Raw genomic sequence first — 20166 nt, 5'->3', positions numbered from 1 at the left:
AAAATACATAGGGCTCTCAATCTTCATGCCTCCTGAGCCTTATCAGTACCTGGGGTCAGGAAGAAATTTCCACCTAGTACAGCCTTGCTAATATTAGAGCAGAGGTGGGCAAACTATGGCCCGGGGCCACATCCGGCTCTCCAGACATTTTAATCCGGCCCTTGAGCTCCCACCGGGAAGCGGGATCTGGGTCTTGCCTCACTCCAGCCAGGGAGCGTGGTCAGGGTCTTGCCCCACTCCAACGGCTCCTGGAAGCAGCGGCCCATCCCCACTCTGTCTCCTACGCGTAGGGGCAGCCAGGGGGCTCCGCACACTGCCCCCACCCCAAGCGCCACCCCCGCAGCAGCTCCCATTGACCAGGAACCACAGCCAATGGGAGTAGCAGGGGCGGTGCCTCCGCACAGGTCAGTGCGCAGAGCCGCCTGGCAGCACCTCCGCATAGGAGCCGGAGGGGGGGTACATGCTGCTGTTTCTGGGAGCTGCTTGAGGTAAGTGCTCCCTGACTCCCTCCCGTGCCCCAACCCCCTGCCCCAGCCCTGATCCCCCTCCCACCCTCCGAACCCCTGGGTCCCAGCCCAAAGCACTCTCCTGCACCCCGAACTCCTCATCCCCAGCCCCACCCCAGAGCCCACGCCCACTGCCGGAGCCCTCATGCCCTCCTGCACCCCAGCCCCCAAATTTGTGAGCATTCATGGCCCGCCATACAATTTTCATACCGAGATGTGGCCCTCAGGCCAAAAAGTTTGCCCTGCATTAGAGGGCTTTATGGTTTCCTCTGAGGCATCCAGCTTTAGCTACTGTTATACAAATAATGGGCTAGCTGGAGTATTGGCCTATTCCAATACTGCAGTTCTTATGAGTAAACTGTAAGATTATGTTGCTTCCTTGAACACAAAATGGCTAAAGGTCAAAATAATGTATCCAAAAGGCATAAGGATTAAATCTACTTTAATATGACAATTTTTTTGCTCTACAAAAAATACCAAAAGGCTGCTGGGTTAAGAACATGGAAGGTAATGAAACAGTGACATTAAACCCTTGACCAGTTCAGCATGATGTGGGAGGGTTCCTCTCTGAGGCGCTCTCTCTCGCACTCACTCCTGGGTTTGTTCACTCAGCTTCTCTTGGATACAGTTATCCATGCTTCTTCCTTTGGCGAGGTTACCAGCTCATATTTGGTCTCCATGACCTGCCCTTTCACGGGATGCAGATATAATTTCCTTACCAACATACTCAGCAGCACTGTAGCCACCATATAGGCAAACCTAGGGGGAAAGAATTATAGAAAGACAATGAGATAAATTCTGCAGTCACTGCTGATGCAGTCTGCCAGGGCTGGTGTTCAATACTTGACAAATTTAAGAGGAACAAGCTGTTCCTTCCTACCCCTGCATCCACACATACACATAGTCTTTTCTTTATCTCACCTCAACTCTGGGCACTCCTGACTTCCCGAAAAGCCCAGTAGGGAAAAGTTTTTCATAGCGGATTCGTCATTGAATCTGTCTGGATCAAATCTGTAAGACAAAAGAGGGACTGATTCCTTCCTGGCAATGCATGCATGTGTGTGTGCGCACATCTGTACACATAAGGGGCAGAGACTAATGAAATCCTAAAATTCAGGATTCCACTACTTTGCTATCAGCATCAATCGAACGCCTTCTCCCTCCTACAACATGCAGATTGCGAAGAGCACATGCAATCTAATTTCTCTCTCCTTTCCTTCTCCACTGCTTACATGAAGATTTCCAATTCTTCTTGCCCCTCACCCTCCACTTCAAGCAGCTGGCATGTGGGTGGGGGAAGCTGATGATTCATTAGAACGAGAAGAACTTGTTTCACATTGGGTTGATGAAAGCTTTAAGGGAACTACTGGTTTAATTAAAATGAAATTCCCATAATCAAGTAACCAACAGGAGACTAATAAAATGCCAGGCAGCTTAAAACATGAGCTATGATATTATAGAAAATATGCAATTAGATGACTTTAAGGCAATTCTCTCTCACTGTGTATTAGATCCTTTCCATTACACTTCAAACCTTTGGCTCCCTGCCTGTGCCTATGAACTACAGCTCTGATCCTACTCCGATTAAAGTCAAAAGGAGCTTTCCCATTGACCTTCAGTGGCAGTAGGAATGGGGTCTACATTCGCACCCTAATTAAAAGCGGCAAATTACAGATGGTATAACAAGAAGGGAAACTCGGTCATTTAGAAAAAACTGTTGAAAGGAGACATTCACCCACACTATATTAGGACTGGACTGTGGCTAAACTTGCTCAGGTGGGCAAAAGGAGGGCACACAAGAAACCCTCAAACACGCCTCCCTTCCCCAAGTCAGCCACAATCTCAGCCCTTGATCTACTGGCAGGCAATGACTAGGTGTGTGTTGTGCTGACTGTGGGCCATGGCCCTGTTCTCCAGCTTCCTCTCCAGCCAGTGCCCTCTTGCCAAATTAAGGACAGTGCAGCTATCATTCTGATGTATGATCCCCTAGTGCTCCTGGAGGCATCAGCCAGCATGATGCTGATAGGGCAGAAGGCTTCTCCGCCCTCCCTCTTCCCCTGAAGCAAGGGTTATGGCTGTAAGAGAAAGAACAGAGCCCTTAGAGCAATTTTTTCTCCCACAAGCTCCACTGTCTTTTCTCTCAGACTAGAATCACTGACCCACATTCCTTCCTGCCTAAGCTATGTTAAACCAGTGTTCAAAATTGCCACCTGGAGGCCAAAGCAAGCTACAGCATTTCCTTTTGCCCTCTGGAGTTCTAATTTTCAGGCCAGGATCCTTTTTGTTTTCATGGGTGGAAATAATGAGGTAGAGTTTCCTTCCCCTTAAAAAACAAAAACCTTTGACTGACATTTCCTCCCGTGAGCCATTGTTTTATGGTAATGAACAGTGATTTCAAATCCATTTGAAATCACTGTTTTCCCCTTGCAGCAAACCTGAAAAATAGTCCCACAGCATTTGCCAAGGGAGGGCTGTGAATAATCAGAAAATCTGTTGTTGTACTCCTTAATACACAACGAATATGTAGCCTGCAAGATCACATTTGGAGTTACCCAAAACCCTGTCCTTGGTGACAATGAAGAGACCACAACAAATCTTAGCAGGGAGTTCCTTCCACCTCTCTCCACGACAGGCTACTTAAGGAAGGTTTGACAGCCTACCCATAGGGACATTGAGAGGCAAAATCCAAAAGAAAAAATGAACAAACTATAATAAAGTTTTTGGTATCCCATACTTATAGGGTGAGGCCCAAGCTGAACTGTCCTGAAGCACCACACCCAGAGCATAAAGCACAAGAGTCTGAAATGAAAAGAAAAGAAAAAACACATCTGAGTCAGTGTAGAATACACAACAGGGATAAAGTTACCACTAGACAGTAACCATTAGACAGCCCTTATGGAAGAGTTCTATATAGAACATAATAGAAAAGGACACACCATTCAATTGGGGGTTTTGGGACCATCACATCACATTTAATAGCATATCCTATCCCCAACACCTTTAATTTTTAAGCTATCATTTTCTATTCAATTGCATAGGTCTTTAGAGCAACTTTAATTGGACCCTGTTGGTTTCTATAAAGGGTTGGGAATCAAGCCACTAAGTTCATATCCAGATCCAAACTTCCAGGGTGTTCATATCCAGAGTTCAAGTTTAGCCCATATTGAGATAGGAGCCAGTCACAAGTTCAGATGCAGATTCAAACTTCACTAAAATTCTGGGGGTGTTGGCCAAGGATCTGGTTAAATCCCATCTCTAGTACACAAAGACAAAACCTGTTTCACACATGATCTCCTCATTCCTCCCACAACTAGTCAGGCACAAATAATGCAAAGTATGTTAAAGATTAGGACTGAGCCCATCACCAGCATAAATTCAAGCCATCACTTCCATTTGTGCAAGAAACCTACTCGAAACCATATTCAAATTAAAACAGAGCACGTGTGTCAGGGAGCAGTTTAATGTAAGCAAAAGGGAGCCAGCATCATCGTGTCAGCTCTGCTCAACCCAACCAAGTACAGAGAGAGTGAAAGAGAGAGAGAAATGAGATCCAAACACTCAAAAAGCAGCACTGCCTTGTAAATGTCAACCTTATATGGCTTCCAAACGTCCTTAATCACAGTCCCAGATTCCTTTACTTTTTTTTTTCCAGCACCTCTGTTGTGACATACCTGTTCTGAAGAGTTTACAATTTACAGGCCAAGTTCTGTTCTGTTTATGTGAGTTAGTCCCATTGGACCAAATTCACACCTGATGCAAGCTGATGCAACTCAACTGAAATAAATGGAATTGCAATAGATTTTGTTCTGGTCAGTGAGTAAGGCAAGCAGCATCTGCCCATAAATTAGGATTTTATAATTTAAGAGCCCAGTTCTGCCACCCTTGCTCATAGTCAGTAGTACCTTAGGACCTGATCTATTGCCCTTCTCCCACTGACTTCTATGGGCTTTGCATTAGTCCCTTACTTTGCAAGTAAGACCCACTGGAATCAGTGGACTGCATGCAGAGTAAAGTCTTTCTCTGTATCTGTAAAGGTGACAGTATCAGACCCTACTTGGTGGAATGATGACAGGAACTTGGTGGAGGAGTGATGACAATCAATGGGACACTAATACCAGGGGACCTAATATATATGTCATGCTTGTGGGGGGGTGGCACCATATGTGAAAGAAAGCATAGAGTTAAATATAGTAAACATCTTAAAATGAATCAAACAGTACCACAGAATCTTTATGGATAGAAATTATGCTTGAATAATAAGAGGATAGCTGTAGAAATATATACTGGCCATCTGACCAGGATGGTGATGGTGACTGGAAATGCTCAGGGAGATTAGAGAGGCTATTAAAAAACAAAACTCAATAATAATTGGGGATTTCAGCTATCTCCATACTCACTGGGTACATGCCGCCTCAGGACAGGATGCAGAAATAAAGTTTCTAGATACCATTAATGACTACTTCTTGGAGCAACTAGTCCTGGAACCCAAAAGGGGAGAGACAATTCTTGATTTAGTCCTAAGGGGAACACAGGATCTGGTTCAAGAGATGAATATAGCTGAACCGCTTGGCAATAGCGACCATAACGTACATGAGCGTGGGGGAGAATACCAAAGAAGTCCACCACAGTAGTATTTAACTTTAGAAAGAGGAACTACACAAAAATGAGGAAGCTAGTTAAACGGAAATTAAAAGGAACAGTCACAAGAGTGAAATGCCTGCAAGGAAACTTTTTAAAAACACCATAATAAAGGCTCAAACTAAATGTATATCCCAAATTAATACGAATAGTAAGACAACCAAAATAATGCCACCAGACTAAACAGAGCAAAAGAAGTGGTTAAAGTAAAAAAGGCAGCCTTTAAAAATTGAAAGTCAAAACCTACTGAGGAAAATAGAAAGGAACACAGAGTCTGGCAAGTCAAGTGTAAAAGTATAATTAGGCAGGCCAAAAAAGAACTGGAAGAGCAACTAGCAGAATCTAACAGCAATTTTTTTTTTTTTTTTTTTAAGTACATCAGAAGCATGAAGCCTGCCACACAGTCAGTGGGGCCACTACATAATCAAGGTGCTAAAAGAGCACTCAAGGAAGATGAGGTCATTGCGGAGAAGTTAAATGAATTCTTTGTATCGGTCTTCACTACAGAGGACGTGATGGAGATTCCCATACCTAAGTCATTCTTTTTAGGTGACAAATCTGAGTAACTGTCCCAGACTGAGGTGTCAGTAGAAGTGATTTTGGAACAAACTGATAAACTAAACAGTAATAAGTCACCAGAATCCTGAAGGAAACTCAAATATGAAATTGCAGAACTAATAACTGTGGTATGTAACATATCACTTAAATCAACTTCTGTACCAGATGAAGGGAGGGATAGCTAATGTGATGCCAATTTTTAAAAAAGCCTTCAGAGGCAATCCTGGCAATTACAAACCAGTAAGCCTAACCAGGCAAGTTGGTTAAAACTATAATAAAGAACAAAATTGTCAGACACATAGATGAACACAATTTGTTGTGTAAGACTCAACAAGGCTTTTGTAAAGAGAAATCATGCTTCACCAATCCATTAGAATTCTTTGAGGGGGTCAACAAACACGTGGACATGGGTGATCCAGTGGGATAGTGTACTTGGACCTTCAGAAAGCCTTTGACAAGGTCCCTTAAAGCTCTTAAGCAAAGTAAGCAGTCATGGGATAAGAGGGAAGATTCTCACATGGATCAGTACCTGGTTAAAAGACAGGAAACAAAGGCTAGGAATAAATGGTCACTTTTCAAAATGGAGAGATGTAAATAGTGGTGTCCCCCAGGGCTTTCTACTGGGATCAATGCTGTTCATCATATTCATAAATGATCTGGAAAAAAGTGTAAACAATGAGGTACATGGTTTGCAGACGATACAAAATTACTCAAGATAGTTACCCGTAAGTCCAAAACAGACTGAAGAGTTACAAAGGGTTCTTGGAAAGCTAGGTGACTGGGCAACAAAATGGTAGATGAATTTCAATGTTGATAAATGCCTATTGGAAAATAATCCCGACTATACATACAGAATTATGGTCTCTAAATTAGCTATAACAACTCAAGAAAGATCTTGGAGTCATTGTGGATAGTTCTCTGAAAATATCTGCTCAATGTGCAGTGGCAGTCAGAGATCTAACAGAATATTAGGAACCATTAGGAAAGGGATAGATAAGACAGAAAAAAACATAATGCCATTACATAAATCTACGGTATGCACGTGCCTTGAATACTGCATAGAGTTCTGGTCACCCAATCTCAAAAAAGATATATTAGAACTGGAAAAGGTACCAAGAAGGGCAAAAAAAAAAAAATGGTTAAGGGTATGGAACAGCTTCCATACGAGCAGAGATTAAAATGACTGGAACTATTCAACTTGGAAAAGAGTCAACTAAGGGGGGACATGATAGAGGTTTATAAAATCGTGAATAGTGTGGTGAAAGTGAATAAGGAAGTGCTATTTATTTCTTCACATAACAAGAATCAGGGGTCACCTAATGAAATTAATACACAGTAGGTTTAAAACAAACAAAAAGAAGTACTACTTCACACAATGCACAGTCAACTTGTGGAAATCGTTGCCGGGGATGTTGTGAAGATCAAAAGTGTAACTGGGTTAAAAAAAAGAACTAGATAAGATTATGGAGGATAGGTCCACTAATGGCTATTAGCCAAGATAGTCTCAGATGCAACCCCATGCTCTGGGTGTCCATAAACCTCTGACTGACAGATGCTGGGACTGGATGACAGGGGATGGATCACTTGATGACTGCCATGTTTTGTTCATTTCCTTTTAAGCATCTGGCCACTGTCAGACAGGATACTGGACTGGATGGACTACTGGTCTGACTCAATATGGCCATTCTTATGTTCTTAAATTAGGATCTGCTGTGCACAACTTAGCCCAGAAACAGACACTCCAGCAGAAGGAGTCCATGGAAGGCATTATAATGAACCACTCAGGGTTCTAGAATAGCCTCTTCACAGAGGAAAGGGGAAGAGCACCTTTTAGGCTCCAAGCTAAACTGCACAAATATCAAAGACAGACTGTCATCTTGGTGTAAGATGTACTAGAGAAATAATCTGGCTTTGACAGTAATTGGGCACAGTGCTCCCCTTCTCCACGGTAATGGGAACTTCAGAATCGCAAAGAACAAAATCAACCAAGAGGAGAGGGCGAGTTTGAGCTCCCAGCTCTGTCCTACCTCTTTGGGGATAATATGCTGGTCAATTCTTCCCTCCAGCTCCTGCAGCCGTGCAGCAATTGGCGTAAGCTTTGCTGTCCGCACCGTCTCGCACAGGACCTGCCGGCAGTACCTGCAACCAGAAGTCTGTGCCAATAAAGCTTTTTCTGAGACAAGCAAGTGCATGTTTCTGTGGTATCAGGAATGGCTGTTCTGCGTAAGGCTGCCCTAGATTTGCTGACCCTCTGCATCTGGGATCACAGCTCCTCTCCCAGAGCTGCTTCCAGGACACACTCAGTGAGGAGTCCTGAAACATTTGCAGATGAAGCAAGAGGGTTTCTATGGGAGGTTATAAAAATAATATCTGTTCAGTGGCCAGCTGATAGCAGCTAGACAACAAACTTCATCAAGGAGAGACTAGGAAGCTCTCTCGCCAGCGTTCCACTGCTCCACAGGACCCTACAATAGCTATAGCAGGGGACTGCAGAGGTATGCTGCATCAGTGGCTGGAGTTACTCTCTGAGATTTGTTTAAGGCATCTAGCACTGCGGCATCTAAGTGCTGAGGCACATGCTTTAGGGACACTGGCAAGACTCCTAATCCTCCTTGTTGAAAGTGCAGCGCACTGTGCCCTGTCCTCATCAACCACCTCAGGTCATGTCCCCACTGCTCCCAAACACACCTACTTTGGAGGGCCCTAATACTCTTAATCCTCTGCACCTTGGTCCCAACTCAGTAAAGCACTTAAGTGCTGAATAAGGGTGGGGACTGTGTTGTACTGCACCTCACATAAGAGGGCCCACTCCTGATTGGGGACTACTGCAACACAAACAACACCTAGATTACTATTATTAGTAAGGTTGAAACTAAGTTCTACAGAAATTTAACATGGTACTAGTGAAATTGCCTAAAAACCTACAGTTGAATAGAGTCTAACACGTTTTTTTTTAACCATCTGGTAGAATCCTACACCAGGGGTATAATTCTCTGTTGCGTTCTATAGGGTGGTTCTAACACCTACAGAAAAGGTCTCTCTCCTATTCACGCCTCTTGGACTTTTCTAAAGGGGTACACAGCCATCAACAACAGTCACCAGCCAAGGATACCCCCTTTGTTCTTGCTCAAAGGAGTGGCAAGACATGGTTCAGAGCATAGCTTCTGAGCCCACCACAAGGCATCTTGTCATGGGGCCCAATCCAGCTCCAAATGAAGTCAAGGGAAATGCTCCAATTGACTCCAAGCAAACTCCACCTGGGCTTCTGATGGGCATGCTCCCTGAATCACTGGACACACTGGTCAGTGTTGCTGCTCCCCCTCCTTTCACCAGCATGGATAGGAGTCAGCCCTTAGCATACAGGATCACAATGACATCTTATTTAGCTCAAGTGCTTCTCCCACTCTTAACGTGGACCCACCTGAGCTGCTCAATTTTCTCATGTGTAAGTGGGCCCTTTCCGAGAACTCGGTCCACCTCCTTGTAGAGGTTCTGCTGGACTTCTTCTGATGTTGTCAGGAAATAGACTGCCCAGGTGCACACTAAGAAAGGAACAAGGAGAGTGCTGGCTCAGCAAATCCATCTCCTCATTTAAGGGGGACAAATCAGTCTTCCGGTCTCCAGTCTTCCTGCTCTGTCTCTGCAATGTTACCCTTCTAATGCAGTGAAGAGGCATTAGGGAGACACACGAGATGCAAATGTGAAAGGATAACATCTGTATGAATTATACAATGTAGCTGTATAGAATTTACCCAGTACACCTTATTGATTCTATACTGAATAATAGGACAGAGTCTGAATGATGCTACCGAGGGATACTACAATCTGGAATCCCTTTTCCTGTCCTGGTGACAAGAAACTTGGGAGATACTGGAAAATGATCAAACCAAGTGGATTAAGAAGGAAATGGTCATTTAATGGGCTTGGGGTGCTGCAGCCTCACAGCTCCATGATCCACACAGAAGAGACCAGACAGTCCTAAGAAGGGTCAACCATTCCATACCGCTGCTCTTCCCCTAATCCCCAGAGCATAGCTCCTACAACAGTCACACTGCCTGCGCACAGGCCAGCACTCAGGGTAATCGGAGAATTTAGACCATCAGGCTAGATTTAACTAAAGGGTCCTGAGTAGTAAATCTACCAAAGTGAGCTCCAACGCATGTGGAGAAAGCAGCGAAAACCTCCCCTCCCGCAGGTGGGTAATAGGAGAGTGGACAGTGCTGGCCAGGAAAGGGATGTTACTGAGCAGTTGGGGATTCACTGATTTAGCACTTCCCCTCAATGGAGCTCTTATAGCCCCCTGGCGGAGCTCTGATGGGAAGGTGGCAGCAATATTGTCACTTGTCCCCCTTTTCTCTCTGTGCACAAGAGGGATTCAGGTGGCACAAGGGGTGTATAACAACTCCCTGTACCATGTGGCTGGATCTGGTCTTTTTTGTATCTAGCAACAGACTTTTATGATATACTATCTAGGCAGATTTCTCCAATAAAATTTATCAGAACGATAGACAGCTCTAATATGAAATAAGCCCATGTGAAGTAGTGTTTCCAAGTTGCAAGAAGCAAGAGTGAGCAGGCATTTTGCCATTTTCTACTCTTGATGTTGTACAGGAGGTCCCATCAGAAAATTAAACAGCCAAAACACTGGTAGAGAGAGTTCCCTGTATCACTGACATTCTCTTTATGTGAGCTTTGCTACTTGACTTTCAATACCCTTCAACATCTTGGTTAAGTGCTATATCTGGACGGTTGTCTTCAGGATTCCAGATAAGTTGGATGACTTTGGGCCTGTTAATCCTGCAGATTTAGTTTAGAAAAATTCCCCAACATAGTAACAACGTGTGCAGCCAAAAGGTTTCCATTTGGTTCTTATTTCTGTTTGCTTTTCTCATAATCCTTATATGAAAGCAAGTAACTTAAAAAAAAAAAAAAAGTCGATAGCATACATGCTGTAGGGAAACATGAAACAGCCAGTCAAACATCAGATTGCTCTAAATCTTCCAAGAGCAACACAGTTTATTTCAAGGGATGATCGTTTTGGGCTGCTTCCCTTTGGTACAATTTCATCTAATTTAGCATCAGCTGGATGGGCTTAGAGTCCAAGTGAAGAACAGCAGCAGGAAATTTTAAGACTCACTACATGACATGGGGGGGGTGGGGGGGCTGTCTAACAGCTTGGCTTCAATCCACTAGAACCCACTAACTAGAAAGGCGCACCAATAGGGCACCTGGACAATGCCGTAGAAATACCTGCCTGAATAAATTTCTAGTATAAGAGAAAAGGAAAGGGAAATTTTGCTTTTTCTTTACAAGAAGATACATTTCATCTCACCATGCTTTTTTTAATATAGATTAGTCCCCTTATCTCTGTTACAGAGTTGAAAGCTGCCTATGTTCTCTACTTACGGTTAGCCGTGATTACACACCCTGCCAGAGAGAATATCATCGTGTCTTCCAGGATCTACGAAACAAAATCTGGTTCAGGGGTATGGAGTCAGAGAAAACATTAAAGAATGTAATGACAAATCACATCTTCCATTCCACCACACTAAATCACCTTAACTCAAGACAGCATGAAATCCAGCATGGAAAGATAGGACTGAACTCTCTCTATAGTGCTTCCCCTGGAAGGGTTTTGGGATTCCCTCCAAGACCTTTTCCACTTGGCTTATCCAGAATGCCTTGTCCAGTTTTGGGAGCACACTTTATCCAGTCCTCTGGAATTCAAAAAACTCAGTGTGAATCTGGACTTGTCCCTGAGGGTTCTTTATTGGAACTATAAGCTATAACTGAGGTGATCAGGCTCAGGTGTAGGGGTTGGTTAGGGTGCACCACAACTCCAGCGTACATAATTATATGATGTAATCAGATTATAAACATACTCTAAAAGAGTCCAACACATGTGCATTATATTCTGCATTCTATATTCACATGCTTTATGAGTGGCTTACTAATTTGGCAAATCAATCCTTGTATAGATTATAAACTGCTCATGCGCTACAAAGTGTGCTAGTAAGCAAAGCTGCAACTGCAAGCTTATCACACATTACTCTTCTTCTTACTATTTCTTAATGTAATAGCTACATATTAGTTACAATGCCACTTGTGAATTCATGCTTTGTCCATTGTTAACCTCTGTTTCCTTACTTCTGTTTTTTTCTTATTAATGCAAGGCTTAAAACGGGTACTTAAGCAAAGAAAGATTCTTAATACTAAATACCCATCCAGTTCATAGAACAATAAAGCAGCAAAACAGAAAGTAACCAAAAATATAATGCATTTAAAGAGTGGAAGATGAAAATAAATACACGTTATACTCTAGTGAGGAATCTGGACTGAACGAGATGCAAGACAGACAATTAATCAAATGTTAAGATGTAATTAACACTTGATCTAGTGAAACTCCATTAGCATGTAATGGTACGTCCACAATAGCTGTACATACCTGCTTGTCACTCAGGTTCCCCTGCAGTAAGGAGTCTATGAAGACGTGTCGGTTGAAGCTCCTGCCCCGCCGCTCCTTTGTGACTTTCTTTAAGACGGATTCCATCTCCATCAGAGCTTCAGGCACACAAACAAATCATTATTTTAAAAGCTGGTCACCCCCAAAAGCAGCAGAGGACTCTTCTAGAATCCATCTTCCCAAACAGCTTTTCAGGCAAACTGTCCATCCTGTGTCCATTGATAGAAGAAGACTCTGTACTGAGCATGTTACTTAGTGTCAATTTGCAAGAAGTTTACTGTAATTTAATCTAAAAATGCATGAGTCAAATAGAGAGAGATCACAAAATAAGCCGACACATAAATGGTACAGCTCAGATCACGAGAGCAAGTTCAAATAACATTCAGGGTTTAACAAATCACCCCACAAAACATTCTTATACTTCACTCAGATCTCACAGCCTGTGTAGTCTATAGAGTTATTGCTACTAATCATTCACATTGTTGTAGCACCTCAATCAACATCAGGGTCCCATTGTGTGAGGGATTGTACAAACATATAGTAAGAGACAGTCCCCCTCCTGAAGAAATTGTCCTGATAGAAAAGACAAATGGTGGGGAAAGGGAAGTATTTATTATCCCCATTTTAAAGATGGGGAACTAAGACACAGAGAGATTAAATAACTTGCCCAAGGTCACCCAAGAAGTCTGTGGCAGAGCCAGGAATGGAATCTAGATTTTTCAAGTCCCAGGCCAGTGCCTTCAGGACAAGACCTCCTTCCTCTCACATGCTGTCTGGGGACCCCAGCAGAACTTACACACAAAATAAAGGAAATCAGAGTTTGCTGTTGTGTCATACTGCTATAAAACTGGTGTAATACTAATGAAGGCAATTCTGGATATACATCAGCTTAACAGAGCAGAATTTGGCCTAATGTCCTTAAACACACAGCACAAGTGCAAGAACGGGAACACCCTGTTTTTGTGGGTTTAAATTAAGTCCTTAATATTATTTTAATATTTTCATAATAATTAAAGAGACAAAACAGCACAAAAATAAAATAATCTGATATGGCAGCATATGAAAGTTGACATGAGAGAACCAGATGCATAACTGAAAATAGTAAGCTGTACTGGGAATACCAATGTACAGCACGGAAGGCATTGGTTAAAGCCACAATTCAGGACTGCTACATTCTGCTTCATGGCTAACTAAGGAAGAATGGTCTTGTAGTTCAGTCACTAAACAGGAACTCAGGAAATCCGAGTTCAGTTTCCGGCTCTGCCACAAGCTTCCTGTGTGACCTTGGGCAAGTCATTTAACCTCTCTGGGCCTTGTCTGTAAAATAGAGATGACAAAAATTCACTACCGCACAGGAAAAATCGATAAAGTATGCAAGGTAATCAGATACTATGGTGATCAATTCCACAGAAAAATCAATACATAAATAAATATGGGCAAATCAAACACCTTCATATGGTAGTTACCTCAAACACAGTAACCACAGGTGTGTGAATGAGCCAATAGGGGGTGTTGGTGGTGGTGGTGGAAAAACAAAACAACTTACCATCTTCATATAGCTTTTTCCTGGTCATACTTTTGTCAAGTGACCCATCCAAGAAACCCTTTCCAATTTCTGCCCAGATCTGAAAGAGGTACAGATGAATTCCATTACCCTCCAAGTCACAGGTTGCTGGCAGCTTTGCCTAACTTTATCCTGACACACATGCAAAAAAATGAAGACTTCCCCTTCCCTATAGGAACAAGAAATAGGTCTTGTTTTAAGTGTGGGCACAATCACATGTGCTGCTGTGTTTGTGAGGCTGTTTGCAAAGTGCTGCTGGAACTGAGCTGAGATGATGCAGTCATGGGGATTAATTACAACTGAAAAAATGATATATATCCTGAGTGGGAGAAGGAAGGCCCTCTACTTTTACATCACTGATTGGGATCTGTGAGGCTCAGTTGGTAGCCCAAGTCTAAGTGACTGGAGTTAAGAGGAAGAGCTTTTGGTCAGACTGTAAAATTCTTTGGTTCTGTTAACAAGCATTTAATTCCAATGACTATTGAACATCTTGGAGAAAGGATATCTTTGTTAAAGATTCAACACCCCTGTCATTCTAGGTAAGGTGCAAAAGCTCACAATGTACATTCCAGAGACACCTCAGGGATTCCTCTAGCACAGAGGTTCTCAAACTGTGGTCTGCGGACCACCAGTGGTCCATGAGCTCCATTCAGGTGGTCCGTGGATAGTTACTCTAAGGTGCATGCCTGGGCAGCCGCACACAAGAGAACGAAGGGCCAACCACTTAATTAGTGGACCTTGGAGAAGACACACAGGTAAGGTGAGGTGGCGGCCTGGGGGGTGGGGGGGAATAGGGGGTAGGTGGGAGGGGGAAGTGGGGTGAGAAGAGGGGGTGGGGGAATCTGGGACGTGCAGGGCTGTGGCGGCCAGAGAAAGAGGCAACTTCCCCCAGCTCCAGGGCTGTGGTGAGAGACGGGCCTCCTTCCCAGCCTCAGCTCAGGGGCTGCCGCGGCGGGGCAGAGGGGGAAGAGACCCTCCCTCCTTCCCAGCCCCATCTCGGGGCTGCCGTGGCAGGGGAGAGAGGGCACATCCATCGCATTAGAAAGGTAAGACTACTGATATTAAAATATGAGTTGTGTGCTTTTATTTGTAGAACAAAAAACATTAATTATTATAAAAAAAAATGTATATAGTGCTTTTATCCAAAGTGCTTTACAATAGTTAGCTAACGGTATAAACAACATTTGGAAAGATCATGAAGTGGTCCGCCGAGACCCTCAGCAATTTTCAAGTGGTCTGCGAAAAAAAATTGAGAACCACTGCTCTAGCAAAACTTGGGAAGACGAGACTTAACATTCCTAATATTTATAAAAGGTATAAAAAATCCTCTGTATGCCTCATTTATCCGCAAGGAAGCAAAAAAGGTTACAAACCCAAATTTTAAAAACAAGCCTTTGCAGATAATCTTTAAGAGGCCCTTATCATATCTGACAGAACCACTGGGTTCCTGTTTTTTTCCATTCCACCCTCGAATCCTCATCTTTGGAGCCATCAGCATTCTGGCTGAAGTCTGGAACTCACATGATGGGTCTCAGAGATTGCTTTTGAGAGAAAAGTGGGAAACTATGGCCTCAATTTACAGAATTGCCAAGCACCCACAGCTCCCACTGACTTCAGCTAGAGTGGTACTCAGCACCTATGTCCACTTCCTGGAGGCTGAACCTACCTCTATTAGCAAAGCCTTCCAAGCCATGGTGTCTCAAGGCACAAAAACACCAGGGCCACAAATTCAACCTACTTATTCTGCATGTTAGAGTAGCATCCTACCATAGGTCACATCATATTTTTACTCTTGATTTTAGAAAAGTCCATAAAGGATCCAAGATATGCAGGTCAAAGGGAGATGGCACAACATCCAAGATTCAAAGTAACTGTGGTCCATTTACTTGTAAGAACTAAATAGCATTTATCACGGAGGCCCATTTAAACCTTTACAAAGGGATTGCCGTTCATTCCCAATTTCAGCTCAGTATTGTGCCTCCTGCTCACAAAGTACCAATCTTGTATAATTACCCTTGCAGGTAGCGTGATGGTTCTGTAAGTGTGGATGGTGGCCTCTACTTGGACTAACTGTGGTCACCTCAGATGTTCTCTTTATTCACAACACTGAGGGTTTAAGAAGGGACCAGAAATCAAAGATTTGGGATGGGATTTTCGTAAGAGTTTAAGTGAGTTAAGCACTCAAATGCCATCAGATTTCAAAGACATTTGCACATACCCAGTTCCTGTAGGTGCTTAAGAAAACTCTAGCCTTACAAAAGTTACCATATACTTATAAGCTTATGCCCAAATAAATCTGTTAGTCTTTAAGGTGCCGCCGGACTCCTCATTGTTTTTGCATATACTTATTAGCTATTTCTTTATATTGACTAAGTGTAATTGGGACAAAATAGTGGTGAAATCACCTGCTTGGAGACCCTACCAACCTGAACATCCAAGGTGAAGGCCTCTGCTTCAGCGTTTTGTACTCCTTGCTAAACTATGCAGTGATTGAGGCTAATGCCATCAACCTGGAAAATTGACAGGATCTAGGAGAACATTCCTGGCTCTTCCCGAGACTTACCGCATCATGGTTCCTGCGAAAGTGAATTACTTCCCGGTCATCTTCAAAGCTACTGCCCATTGCTGTCTGTGTGACAGACTTCATGGCAAAGCCCAGCATGTGTTGGCAAAGGGGCACATGTTGAGACTCAGGAAAAGACAGCCATTTTGCTAGCAACTCTTCAGACAGCTAAAAGAAAGGAAATCAGAAAGCTACAATAATCTCCTTGACCTACCACTTCACCCCATTGTTCTCTAGAAACACACCTTAAAGAGGAAGTATTCTCACCCAGCTCTTAACAGTCCAGACAGTGGATATGGCTCAAACGGAACCCCTTCTTGCAGTTTTTTTTTATTATTATTATTATTAAAAGAACAATAAACCTCAGCCTTAGGTTCCTGCTAAGGTTGGCTGTTGCTACGGTTTTTCCCCATAGGACCCCTGAGAGCCTGCTCCCTCTACCACAAAGGAATGCTTAAACCGTTTAGTACTCATGGGTTGGAGCTAATAGGACTTACTATATTTGGCTGCCAGAGTGAGTCAACAGAAGAGCTCTGCATCTGAGTACAATCCCAACATCTGGAATCCTGCCCTGCTCCCACCCTCTGGAGATATACCTAGAACTCAGACACTACAGCAATTTTAGTTGTATCTAATGTCTTGAAATAAATGTAAACAAACCCTGTCCTTCCTTCTAAATGTATTGAGCTAATGCAAACAAAAGCATATTCATACTGTATTTATACAGTCAGATGGATACTACCACCACTAATATTACATTTCTCTGTGAAACTTGCTATCCAATATTGTTGCAAGTAACAAAGTCAACCACACCTGGAATATGGGGGGGAGGGGGAAGCATTTCTTTCAATTTGTTTACTTTGTGCATCTGACAGCAATTTATACAACATCAGTTCCATTGATTCCTCTGTCTTAATATAGAAAATAATGTGCTTCATACATGTGTCTGTCCCTTCACAGTGTGCATGAGTGCCAGTGATCTGTTCTGGAGGGGATACCAGACCTGCTCAAGAGTGTGTGCCAATCAAGTGATTTATCCCCTGTCGCCCATTCCCAGCTTCTGGCAAAATTTTGTGCAAATAACCTCAAATTTACCAATCTCAGACCAGGAATATGTAAAATGCGAAGTGGAAATTATATTTTTGAGGACTTTGAGGGAGAGAGCAAAAAATAAATAAATAAAAATCAGCCTTAGCTACCACCTCTCCATAATAATAATAGAAGAAATAAAAGTCCAGAAGTTAGAATATTGAGATTTTAAAACATTCTCAAAATCAGCACATGCTTCTGGTTCCACAACCAACCTTCCCTCTGCTCCTTTACCCCAACCTCTATCCCCATTAACCTCTCCACTAAAGGCCACAGATTGCTGTTCTCTCCGGGAAAATGTTACAAGCTGGCCTGCAAACTGCAAGCCTTCAAATGAAGTAATTCACCTTCTGGATGACAGCAAAATTACTCTGCAGGGACTTGGTCACACCGTTTTCATACAGCTTTTTCCTCAGGTGACTCTCCCCCGCATCTCCACTGAGTCCAGACTGGTACCTCAACAGGGACTTTAGCATCATTTCAAAGGGATCCGCTGAAACAAACCAACCAAAAAAAAGGCTGAAATATCACCAGTCAAAACAGATTTGTGGGGGGAAGAAATGGGAAATTTAGAGAATCATCTAGGATTTCCTCATTTTGCCCTTTATGTTCTCCCTGCTCAAAGGCTTCCAAAAGTAGGGCAACCTATCCTTCTGAATAAGGACAATGAATACAGTTGCCTTTGAACTCAGTCAGTGCTGCTCCTAAGTTGACAGCAATACAGGGCATTGCCTCCTTCCAGGAATGGTCTCCACAGAGCTCAAAACCTCTCTTGTTCCATGAAATCTGGGACTCAGAACTGGATCCTCCATGTGACAATACAGCATGCTGCTCCTAGCATACCTAGGAGTGTCTCCTTGGAGTGCAGTGCCGCCACGCTACATAAACAGTCAACTGGCTCTTCTCACCATTTTTATGAGAACTGCAGCAATAAGTTATAACTTGTTACAAGGTCCCTGGCTGATAATGTCATCAACTTGGTACAGCATCAGATGACACTACAACCCGACCCCAATGCAATTAGTTAGCAGCCTGGCTCACTTACAATCTGTTTACATCTTACCTCATGGATACAACATTGCTGTTCTACTGCTCCACAAGCTCAATTTAGAATGAATTATTTCATGGGATGGAGGCCCAGAGAGAGGCATGGATACAGTGCTGCTCGTCCCCTTTCTTCTACTGCTCTGTGGCCTCACTTTACCCACTAGCATTGCAGACATGCACACAATGTGTCAGTCAATGTGAAGGAGCTGGGGGATGTGCACTACCTTCAACAATCGTGTCAGGATATAATATGGGGAGATCTAATTCCAGAATCTTTTACTTTCGGCTATAACATTGCTTCTCATACAATCCCACACCAATGTGCCACACCAATGAGCTATTGCACTACTATTACTAACACCTACTCCTCTTACCCATCTGCAGAGCAGTGCCACGTCTCTTATGGAAAACAGTGTCATGTTAAATTATACAGACCCCCTTTCACCTTCTGCAGCAGTGGAATTTGCCAAGGAATCATGATCTGGAATCCAAGCTTTCATTTCAAAGGGAAACAAAAGTCCTGACCCTTATGAGTCTCCAGAGACCCTGAAAAATTAGCTTGGTGTGTGAACTGCATCGATTCATCTCAGTAAGTTGGTAACTTTGAAACCTAATGATGACAATTTAAACATGACCATGGGTAGCTAGTTAACTGCTGATCCTTTAAGTAGAAACATTCAACCAATGTGCTTATTCCTACTGACTCAGAACACCTGCCACACCTTCCCCAGTGCCAAAAGCCCCACTTCCTTCCTACCCTGCTGCCAAAAAACCCAGTAGGATATTTCCCTCTTGACAATTTTTATGAATCAAATGTTTTTTCCAATACAGAATTTTGCTACACAAAGAAAAATAAAATATACAGGACTTCTTAAAATAAGCTAAATTTAATATCTGCACTAATTGTATTATCCATTTTCAAATTTAATTTAATAAAAAAAATGACACAATGCACTGTCCACCTCTGGAACTCCTGGCCAGAGGGTGTTGTGAAGGCCAATACTATAACGGGGTTCAAAAGGGAGCTAGACAGATTCATGGAAGATAGGTCCATCAATGGCTATTAGCCAGGATGGGCAGGAATGGTGTCGCTAGCCTCTGTTTGCCAGAAGCTGGGATTGGGTGAAAGGGCATGGATGACTTGATGATAACCTGATCTGTTCATTCCCTTTGGGGCACCTGCCATTGGCCACTGTCAGAGGACAGGATACTGGGCTTGATGGACCTTTGGTCTGACCCAGTATGGCCGTTATGTTTAAAATCTTCCCTTTTAAAATTCATTTGAAACTACCACAGAATCTGTCCTGCTGCCTTAGAGTGCAAGAGAATTCAGAGGCCTTGATGCAGAATATACACCAAGCTTCCCAATGAGTACATGGGGACTTGGCTATATTTGCCTTTTTAATTCATTCGTGTCACCAAAGTCTAGTGCTCATAAGAATTCTATTTGCACAAAGAAATAGAATTTAGTCAGGAGACCTGCGAGATCATCTAGCCCAGTGCTGGGTTCTTCTCTTCCCTACAGTACAACCCACACTACTTTGTCCAATCTATTTTAAAGTGACCCAAAGTGAAGGAGCTTCCATTTTCACTGGGGAGACAGTGTAACAGAGCTCACAGTTAAGGTTTTCCTACATTTTCCCTGGTGGGACTACCTATCGAGGTGAGAGGTTGGGTAGCTTATTCTCCATGACCATTCTGGCTTTGGCCTCTCTGTTTAATGAGGGCTGGTTTGTGA

General features: G+C 43.1%; 1 protein-coding gene across 1 annotated transcript in view; it reads right to left on the bottom strand.

The window, feature by feature from the left end:
• Positions 1-931: 931 nt before the first annotated feature.
• LOC112111175 (cytochrome P450 20A1) overlaps positions 932-20166 on the bottom strand; it is a gene marked incomplete at its 5' end in the record, with an annotated part of 19422 nt that continues 187 nt past the window's right edge. Inside the window, 10 exons of the mRNA XM_026647755.1 lie at positions 932-1265; positions 1428-1517; positions 3241-3305; positions 7730-7841; positions 9124-9244; positions 11109-11163; positions 12148-12263; positions 13712-13790; positions 16293-16460; positions 17729-17874. Coding sequence (XP_026503540.1) covers positions 1115-1265; positions 1428-1517; positions 3241-3305; positions 7730-7841; positions 9124-9244; positions 11109-11163; positions 12148-12263; positions 13712-13790; positions 16293-16460; positions 17729-17874 — 1103 coding nt within the window. The remainder of the gene's footprint in view (positions 1266-1427; positions 1518-3240; positions 3306-7729; positions 7842-9123; positions 9245-11108; positions 11164-12147; positions 12264-13711; positions 13791-16292; positions 16461-17728; positions 17875-20166) is intronic.

The sequence above is a fragment of the Terrapene carolina genome, unplaced genomic scaffold (genome assembly GCF_002925995.2).
Source record: "Terrapene carolina triunguis isolate 2854851 unplaced genomic scaffold, T_m_triunguis-2.0 Scaffold62, whole genome shotgun sequence".
In the NCBI taxonomy this organism is placed as follows: domain Eukaryota; kingdom Metazoa; phylum Chordata; order Testudines; family Emydidae; genus Terrapene; species Terrapene triunguis.
This window is presented reverse-complemented; position numbering and strand designations above follow the sequence as displayed.